A 10,722-nucleotide genomic window follows, 5' to 3' on the forward strand; every position below is an offset into this window, starting at 1 on the left:
ATAATCCTTTCCTAGTGACCCCTACGTACCTTAGCATTGCCATTAGGCTTACATTTAGGATTGTAATTACAATAAGATCAATTTATGATCAAAAAAGTATTAATGACCATGAGAATTCTCATTACAAGTTTTAATGACCTTAGAAGGCCATTTTTCTTTAATTCCACCTAAGGATCCATCAGTGATCCTAGTGCTCTTCATAACTCCTGCTTGTGACCTTGGTGCTCCTGCATCAATTCTACATGTTCTTAGGATTTAATCCTTTTTATTGCCCTTATGAACAACTAAAACTTTCTAAGAATGGCAGCAAAAAAATTTCTTACAATTCATGATGTTTCTGCTATATCTAATACTTAGTTAATTTAAGCATTATACACTAATAACTGACTGACTTCTAGAAAATAGTGTGAAATGTGTATAGTCAATTCCTTTGCTTATAATATTTTAAATACTGCTAGTTATACCCATTTAAAGTATTTTAACACTTTATTTTTATCAACTCTTCTCTATTAAAGTATAATACTTGTGTAGTTTCCTTGTTCTACTTTTTATCTTTTTGTGAATACTAATGCAATTTCTTTCATTTAAATTTGAACTGAAGAATGTAGCCTAGATTTCAACTTTATTAATGTAATCAACATTTCATAACTTTTGGAACTTTGAATATGTTTATTTTGGATGGGCAGGAGCTTGGTTGATGCATTGCCACCTTGTAACTTGGGGATTAGTGATGGTATTTCTTGTAGAGAATGGGCCAAGTAGAATGACAAGCATAGAACCTCCTCCTCTAGATTTGTCTAGATGATGATATGATTCTAAAATAATCTCCACTCTAAGTCATATATATTCTTCTCATTTTCAAATGTCATTTGATGTGATTTATAGTAAATCGGATTCTCACAGTTGATGCCCTGAGAAAAAAATACTATGAACAAATTGAGATCTTTTAATTTGATTTAAATAACTAGTGCTAATCTTAAATGATATTGGGATGATGAAGATTGATGAAATCTTACAAATACTATATGGTTGGTTTGACTATAGAATGTTTTTTAAGCTCATTACTAGGATGACATGAACTATGCAAAGAAATAGATAAGTCTCTTCAAACAACTCCAAAAAGAGTCCAAATATATTTGGATGCTATTAGAATTAATTTTAATTTATGTTGTTCTTTTTCTACTGAAAAGCCTTGCAAGTTTTAATAACAAGAACTGTCTTCCTCTAGGCCCAAGTGGTCTTCCCCTAATTGGGAACTTTCATATTCGTCTTGACAGTAAAAGGCCAATTCACCATATCTTAGCTTCTCTTGCTAAAAATTATGGGCCAGTCATGCATGTCAAATTTGGTAGCCACCTTGTTTTGATAATAAGCACTACAGAGTTAGCAAGAGATTGTTTCATAGTGAATGACAAGGCTTTGGGGTTGAAGCCTCGACTTTCACAAGGGAAGCATTTGGGGTACAGTTATTCAATGGTTTATTGGGCTACATATGGCCCCTTTTGGAGAATTTCTCAAAGGATTTGTGTTCTTGAGCTTCTCTCTCCCAAGAGAATCTAGTCTTTTGCTCCCAAGAGATCTCAACAACTTCGTAAAGGAGTCAATTTTGTGTTTGAGCAGACTCGGCTGTAGAATAGTGTTAACATGAAGAGGTTCTTCTCCTTCTTAAACTTCAAGATGCTCATGTCTATGATCATTAATGAGAAGTATTTTGGAGAGGAGTTGGGGGTCTTAGAGGATATTATTTCCAAGGAAATTAAGGAGTCTTTTGTGTATCATGGGTGTGTTAATATTGGGGATTATATTCCCTAGTTGAAGTGGCTTGATTTGCAAGGGTGTGAGAGGGAAATGGTCAAGATACAATCACATTTGGACTTGTATATGTAGACAATATCAAAGAACCTCATCCATCTATAGCCACTTGTAGTGCCATCAATATAGGTCCGTGAAATCTCATCTCAAGGTAGTGGTAGACCCACCAAAGACCTGAAGATAAATATCCAAACTAATCGTTGACCAAGTTGTTGTCAGTGATTACTTTGGATATTTATCTTCCACTAATTTTTTTTAATCAAATCATCTTGGTAAAAATTTCAACCAATCTTAGTTGACATTTCCACCAAAGTTTGGTCAAAATTTTGACCCATGCATTGGTCATGGGTTTTGCATGTTGGTAGATCAAGGGATATCATTGGTCAAAATTTCAATGAAACTTTGGTGGAAATATTGACCAATTCATTGGTCGTGGGTTTGGCATGTTGATCAATCAAGGGCCAGCATTGGTCAAACTTTCAACCAATGTTTGATGGAAATTTCAACCAAGATTGGTCAAAATTTTGACCAATTGTCCTCACAACAACAGAAGTCATTTTCAACCAAATGATTGGTCAAACTTCTAACACATACAAGCGTTGGTCAAAATTTCGATGACAAAAATAATAATACAACAATTGGTCAAAAATTTGACCAACATGGGTCAAAATTTTGATCAATTTTCATTGAAAAATGAGTTAAAATGTACTAGTGGAGGGGCATCAAACACCATCCACCATCTGTCCCAAAAGTTACTTTTAATACCTTCATGAATGCACCAATGAATGGGAAACCTTTAAGCTATAGTTCTCAATGTGTTTTGTTCTTCAGGAATGTTAAACAAAGCACATATGTCATCTTTAATAATCTGCTTATTTTTTACATCTTTATATGATAATTTATTAAAGCATAATATTTTTTTTGTTCTTATCTTTTATTATTCCATAGATTCAGTTGACCACTAACATATGCTACTTGACCCACAATGGTCTCAAGGGATTGTGTCAATAATTCCCTACCAAGATTATTATGAAGTGAACCCTTCAACTTCATAATAATTATTTCTAACTTTTTTTTCTCTCTTTCAATTTCATTCAAAAAGAATATTGGGTTCCTAGAGTAGGTCTTTCAATTGGTGGAGGTCATGGAAGTGGTTGTTCTTCATTTTGAGGGTTTTTGGGTTGATCTTGTGGAGGATTTGGTGGATTAGGTGGTTTATTATTCACAGATCAATTAGGTGGTGGATTCTCTACATTACCTAACAATTAAACAAATACTATTCTTTAAAAACTAAACAAACCCCAATCAAAATTTAAAAACATTAAAAAACACAAAATTTAACAAAAACAAGAGTTAAAATTGATAGGTCTCTTTAAGTGGTTTGGGATTTTTGACATCATGGAGTCATATCTCATGCAAATTGAGGTTCAAAATGGGCAATAATAGGGCATACACACTCCTTGGAAGAGAGATAAAATGCCAAAGCCATGGAAAGAAAATGAAGAGAAATAAGAAATGGCTCTAGGGTTTTTTTTTTATAAAACTTTTCAACAACGTGATTGTGCTACTTAATTTATTATTTTCAAATAGCATGATCGCGCTACAAATTTCACGATCCATAGGCCCATGTTGCCCAAACCATATTATGATCACACTATACCTCAGATTAGAGAGAAAAAAAATGGCATCTTTTTTGTCCACAACTTTGTGCACTTACCTTGAGGCAAACTCCCCATAAAACAACAAAAACCCTTATTTGTTGCAGGCTTTGGATATCGAATTGACAAACAGGTTGGAGATCAGATTACCCTTTTCACCATTTAGCATAACTGCAAAAACATAATCAACATCAAACACCTTCCATCAAGGGTGAACTTCACCCCTGAAGCATTATTTCACCCTTGAAGCATTAGTTTGCCTTTGATAGATCGTCAAAAGATTTTTAGGTTTTGTCTGTTGTGCAATTTTAGACCAGGATCCGAATATTTCCCCTCCTTTTATCAATACAACAAGCAGAAAATAGACTTCAAAGGTGTGTTTCTTTACATTCTTTGTCCTTTCAATATGCTTACTTAGATTTACTACCTTACACACATATGGAAAACACATAAGGAATTGGATTTTTTTTACCCTGTTCTTCCTAGATTTGTTTAGCACTAATCTTTCAAAGACCTATTTCTTTAGAAATGGGAATGAAGGAATTGTTTTTCTTATTTTTCCTCCCTCTATATGCATATATATGCATAGGTTAATAGTTATGTGATGAACTTAGGGTTTTACTCTTGATTCACATTTCCTACCACACAACCACATGTTGCTCTTTGTGGTGGGGATCCTGGTGAAAATATTGCTTGGATGGTAGTTCGATGGCATAGTAAAGATTAGTCATTAGTTTCTCATTTGGCTTACCACATTGTGGGTGAGTGGGCTATCTATTCTTAATGTGGGTTACTAGTTGTTTTGCTAGTGTATTGCTAATGGTTTTTTATTGACCTTGTCATATTTGATCGTTTTAGTCTTGATCTTAGCAAGAACCAACACCCTTGTTTTCTTTTCTTTTTTGTTGTTAGTTTTGATGCACATAAACAACACTCTTATTTTTTGTTGAAATATAATTTAAAATTTATATGTATGTATGCATGTAGATGTATGCGTGTGTGTGTGTGTGTGTGTGTGTGTGTGTGTGTGTCTATATATGTACGTATGTCTGCATTTCCCATTAAAGTTATTTTTTTCTAATGAAAAATAAATATTATTTTAAAACTTAAGACTTATTATATTCTCTAGGAAAAAATTATTTACAATAATAGTCATCTCTCTTAACTCTTAAATTTGTCATCAAAAAATATATATTTAAACAAAATAAATATATAATCAATAAAGTTTGATAAATTTTTAATTTTTAATAAAATATTTTTAAAAAGAATTATTTAGAAAAATAAAGAATAATAATTGAAGGTGGCAACAATTATCTTATCCTTGACCTCTTAAATAAAATAAAACGAAACAATGAAATTAATTCCCTCAAAGATACAATGAATTTGATTAGACAAATAGACAAACAACTAGAATTCATTACAACCACCACTATCCTATCTGTCTGGCCCTTAATATAATAATCAAACTTCAAGAAGATATCTTTAAATAATTCAAGAACTTCAACATCATATGATATTAATAAAAGCAAATAATAGTAAAGGAGACCCCTCTCAATCAATCTGCACAGCATTGGGCATTACCGTATACTGTGCAATTGATTTGCTTATTCTACAAACCATCGCTACTCAAACATTACACTTAAACATATTTCAATTATTTAATTACACCAGTCAAATTTACAGAGAATTTGTGAAACTGGGTAATCATCTAACACAATAAGATCGTCATATAGCTCCTCTGACATAATGGCCACGTCATCAATAACATCAATCTGTTTATTATTATATTTTGAATGCCCATCCTCATCCACTCTTTCTCTCAGTTGTTGAACCTCGTTTGTTAGCCTCCTTACCTGCACATGGGGTCACCATATCATTATTATCCTAGACTTTCTTGTCCACAAATATATTTTTCTGATATTTGTTGTAAAATATTAATAAATTTTCATCATTCTAAATAATTGATAAGTAGGAGATAATTTCCATAGCAAGTTGCCGATCTTTCAATAGCTTCTGTTAAGTTCACCAACAAAACATAGATAGTTTACAAGTTTATTTTACTTTGGAACTTAGTATAAATTTATTGTAGATTACTAATTTTAAATGTTATTTTAAATAATTTTGTTAGAAAAATTATCAATAGATATTTTCAGTGTTTAAATTAGACTTAAGTTTAAACAGTACATTGTAAGTTTAAATAAAGCATAAAGTAATTTCAGATGAGTTAAAGCTTAATGTGTTGTTTAAGTCAAAATTGAAATTAAAAAGTTGTATGATTAATGCTTTAAAATAGTTCAATTATTCAAATAATCTAATTCTCTACAAACTTACATGATAGAAATATAAGTCATTTTTGATATATAAGAATCATATAAAAAGTAACCAGTGAACATGAACATTTCACTGTACGAAATTAGTAAAAGATAATTTTGGACTCAGTTGCATAAACTTGCTCTTGAAAGACTACATCCATGAAATAAAGGAAAATTAAAGCAAAATGATGCCGAATTCTAACTGATGTACTATTGCATCATATAAAAAGCATGAGTTTTCTAATGTATTTAGACTCTTTTGCATATATTTACATCAAAGAGTGTTCTCTCACAAATTCCATTCATGGCAGCCCTTAAACATCAGATGCTGAGGAGCAAATTAAGCTTGGAAACAAGTATCGTTAGTGAAGTGTGATGTTTAAGCGGACAACTCACTCAGTAATCTACCATAAAGAAAAAGAAAAGGCAATAAATCAACATACAATTGAATTAAAAAACTGAATTGCATCACATAAAAAGTACAAGTTTTCTAGACACTATGAAGTTATAGAAAACTTATTTAGATTCAATTGTATATTTTTGCATCAAATTTTATTCTTCCTTGAATCATGTTTAATATCTATCACAAAAGAAAAAGAATAAAAAAATCTATTGCAAACTAAACACTTTAAATCCACTAATACCAACATTTTCCATACACTACTTTGAACTTCTAACTTGGAATGCATACAAGATTTTACTGGAAATATTGAAGTCAGATAATCTTCCTCTTGAATCATGTTCACTAATTTATTCAGCATGGAAGGGAAGATAGAAAAGATAGAAGACCTCAGATTCTAACTTGTGTTTTTGAGATACAACTGCATCATATCTGTGTCTAAGAAGATGATAATCCATTTCCAACTGTTGGGCCTTCCATCTTGAACGCTTGTTCTGATACCACACAGCGACTTGTCTTGGAGTGAGACCCACCTCTAAAGCAAGCTCATTCTTCTTCTCTGCCTCAAGCTTTCTCTCCATCTCAAAGCTTTTTTCCAAGCATTTCACCTGCTCCAAGCTTAGCCTCCTCTTCTTCTCTCTCCTCTCCACTCCATTATCACCCACAATTCGGTACTCCACTTCACTGAATGCTTGCATGACTACTTCTCTCCTCAATCAAATGCCTCCACTGAGAGACAATTTATAGTAGGCAAAATGTGAGATATTTCTTCTAAGATAAATACAAATTGAAATTTGTGTTAAGAAGAAATGTGAGATATTTTTGAGTGATGTCTAAGAGAAATAGAAATACATGTTTTTTTTTTGTGATTTTAACATTAATATTCCGTTCAGAAATGAATAGTACAAGTTGCTCCAATTTTAATAATAATGTATCTTTTTAACATTCACTCGCTTAACAATTAGTTTTATAGGAATTCTAAAATGTTCATTAAATTTTTATTGATAGTCAATCAGTTTTCTAGGTTTTCTAAGATGGTTTAAACATTACAAATTAAGACATAATTTCTAGGTTCAAAGTGTTAAATAGTCAAAATTGACTTATTTTTTCTAAGTTTAATTTTTTTCTTAGAATGTGATGTTTAAGAAAGACTCTTTTTTATTTTCATAATTAGTCATTGTGTGCACTATTACTACCATACACTTATTATATCTTTAAAAATCCACAACACTTATGAAATGACCACTTTTTGATCCTTAGGCCCTTAATGACCTATACAAAAAAATTCAGTAATATCAAAAAAGTTTTTTTTTTTTTTAATTTCCATTCAAAATAACCCACAACAATTGTCAGAATCCCATATAATTTAAACACTATATAAGTATGCAAAGTTACCATAAATGCTAGTGGTATGCTTCTTCTTAGGGTCGTAATATGAATAGGAAATTAGGAATATGTTTTCTATTTTCCATTTGGTGCATCAATTGGAATAGGGAATAGGAATAGGTATTCCCATTTTGCCTCTAAAATGAGCGTATTTCCATTCCAAAAAACAGTTGTTATCGGAATAACCATTCTTATTCCCAATATACATTCATATTCTCAATTCATATGCCTATGAATTAGATTCAATCCATGTGATGAAAAGCGGGGTTGGCCACTGGGAAATTAGGGTATTTGGTGGGACCCACATGTCCACGTGAGTTGCATGTGCACGTGACGACGACAAAAAGCTTGCATAGGAGTAGCGTATTTATTTGCGTTGACGGGGATCAATGGATAAGAGCTACCGCATTCCTAACAATTTTCATTTGGAATTTTTTTATTTTTTAATATTGGGACGGATCGAAATTCAAGAGTCTACGTAGCCATATTTTAATTTTCTAGGTGTTGGGTTCATTAAAATTTTATATAGAAGAAATGTCATAGATCCCTTGGAATTAATGTTTGTGTACCAAACGTTATCACTTTAGATATATTTCATTCTTTCTAATACACAATATATAGCCCTTTTTCTAAATAAATAATGTTCTTTTTATGCATAAGTATGATAGAGAGATTATCTAATTTTTAATAGTTATTAAGTTGATATTAAGAAATAATTTGATCTTATGACATATATAATTTCTTTTTTCAGTTGTTATTTTTTGAGATTTTTTAAATGATTATTTTATTATAATTAAATATGAATAAATAATATTTCTTAGTCTATTTAATTAAAAAATAAAAATTATTATATTTATATCATTAACTAATTATAATTTAATTTATTCACATAAAATTATATTTATGAAATATCAATTAGTTCATAGTTGAAGTGCGAAAGATTGTAACTAGTATTTTTATATTTAAATATAATAAAAGGTTTCATATGGTTCTTGAAATTAAATGATTATGGGACAATGTGAAATTTTATACTTTATTTTTTTTTTTTTAAATTACATTTCTAATAGGAAAATAACTTAAAATGAAATGTTCTTCATTTCAATTTTATAGTTGTCGCATATTTATGATAGAGAATTTTTTGTACTTATGTCAATTTTTATTTATTTATTGAATATCTTGATGCAATTACATAATGACAATTGTCACACTCTTTTGCTATGTTTTGTTCATGACAACACGGGCATCTTTATATATTTATACTTATCTCATCTCTATTTATGAAAAATCCTATTGCATTCAGTTATCTATCTATTTTAGAGTTTGTCTCCATACAAGTGTGTTTTGCCTCGACATTATCTTTTGTGTGTTTTGCTTCAAATTTATCTTTTTTTCCTCTTAAGTTTAGTTCAATTCCAATCGAAATTGATTTGTTTTTATCTTCAATACATGGGATTGGACATAGAACTTAATTATTCAGATTCAAAGAATAAAATTATAATACTTTCACATCCCATTTCACTAGTCACTATGAGTTGAATTAGCACTTGCTTTTGTAACTTAAGGTCTTATGCCCTACTATTTAAAGATATTAAATGTGTCAACAATACAAAGATGTATATAATTGAAAAAGAAGCATTCTAAGAATATCTTTTCTAGAGCTGAAAAATAATACATTGCATCATAATCAAATATGCAACTAACATGCTTGTGAATATTGTTTTTTATTATTTTCTTACAATTGTAAAGATGGTCCATGTAACCATGGGTAATGATGCATTCATTAGTGCCCTCCCAACCATAAAAGATAAATGCCTATTGTCTCTCTAAGTACTTCTTTAAAGGAGTTTTGTAGATTGTTTATGTATTTCAATAGAGGAAGATTTAAAATCCTCCTTTATATCTATTGGTGGCGCTCCTTAACCAAGGATCACCACTCTTCCAAGTTGGCCCAATCAATTATATAAATGTCTCATATAATTATTTTATATAAAATTATATTAATATATAACTAATACTATAATCATCGCCATATAGCTAATATATAAATATATATCATACAATTCATTTTCCATATAATTATATTATAATATAATTACCATATAATTATATTATAATATAATTACCATATAATCACAACCTTTATGTTATCTATGTCAATTTGAAGAAATATGACCATAGCTACAATTAGTATTAACACTCTCTTTTAGCTATAAGGAGGAATCCTTTTTTATTTTTGAGTTATATAGTGATATCCACAATGGCTACTCCTAGAAGGTGGGTCCATCATGGTTACTCCCATGAATGGAAATGTGGTGCAGGGGCACCTTGAGAAATAGGACCCTCACTAATAGCAATTTTGTTGTGGTGTGCTCTAAGAGAGCTTTGTAACTAGAATAAAGGTCTAAGGACCTAGTTGTGTGTTTTGGCAATATTGGTTAGGGGATAGGAAGTCATAAGTGTCCTAGGAGAGGCCTTCGAATTTGTAAGGTACTCCTTGCCATGAAGTCCCAGGAAAGGTCTCTAGCTTGGGAAAGAGTCTCTAGCCTTGGAAAGCTAAGAGTTAGCCAATTTGGCAAGAAAAAGATGTAAAAAAGATGTTCAAAAAAAATTGCAAGGTACAAAAGTTGCAACTTTGCAAATATTGTTGAACAACTTTGCACAACCCCTTCCAAACATGGTGGAGACTAATGACAACCCTAGTTGTGATGGGAAAAGACCTAAGAGGTAGTATATAAGCTTGCAAAACCCTAATGTTGCCAGTATGTAGGTGTCAGTGTACAGATAATGTGTTGTAGTGTGGATTTTGAATGTAAAAAGATAAAACGGAGAGCAATGAAAGCTTTTGTGTGCTGATTTGATTGTTGTAACATCTCGGCATTGTAATTTGGGTTGTTTAGAGTTTTTCTTTTTTTAGTAAGGTGGTTGTGTGTGTGTTTCTATTCTTGTTTGCAAATCTTTTTGTTTTTGCCAGTTCACTATCTTGAACTGGACATTTGGCATTAAAGAACATGTAACTCACTATCCCACCATAGAAAAAATATGACCTCTTGGGGATAGTGAGTGTACTCTATGTACTTCTTGCTTGCAGAAGGAAGGGCCCTCAAAAGCCATGGAAGCATTTTTAAGCTCTTGCCCTAGGTGAGCCAGTGCATGC

General features: G+C 31.2%; 1 protein-coding gene across 1 annotated transcript; it reads right to left on the bottom strand.

Annotated features, from left to right (window-relative positions):
- Nucleotides 1-4,957: 4,957 nt before the first annotated feature.
- On the bottom strand, nt 4,958-7,003 carry LOC149565753 (homeobox-leucine zipper protein ATHB-40-like). Its single transcript, XM_089817252.1, has 2 exons — nt 6,572-7,003; nt 4,958-5,323 (listed from the first exon to the last, which is right to left on the bottom strand). Exons 1-2 carry the CDS (start codon nt 6,878-6,880, stop codon nt 5,129-5,131), a joined length of 504 nt encoding a protein of 167 aa, XP_089673378.1. The 5' UTR covers nt 6,881-7,003; the 3' UTR covers nt 4,958-5,128.
- Between the last annotated feature and the right edge of the window lie 3,719 nt (nt 7,004-10,722).

This window comes from Cupressus sempervirens, chromosome 3 (assembly GCF_028749045.1).
Source record: "Cupressus sempervirens isolate cs-2001-9-10 chromosome 3, ASM2874904v1, whole genome shotgun sequence".
Classification (NCBI taxonomy): Eukaryota; Viridiplantae; Streptophyta; class Pinopsida; order Cupressales; family Cupressaceae; genus Cupressus; species Cupressus sempervirens.

Excerpts from the sequence above, each read along its gene's own strand:
- LOC149565753 (XM_089817252.1), bottom strand. The coding sequence starts at position 6,880 with ATGCAAGCATTCAGTGAAGTGGAGTACCGAATTGTGGGTGATAATGGA. Across the intron at positions 5,324-6,571 it reads AACACAAGTTAGAATCTGAG|GTAAGGAGGCTAACAAACGA; the intron begins GTCTTCTATCTT and ends CCCCATGTGCAG.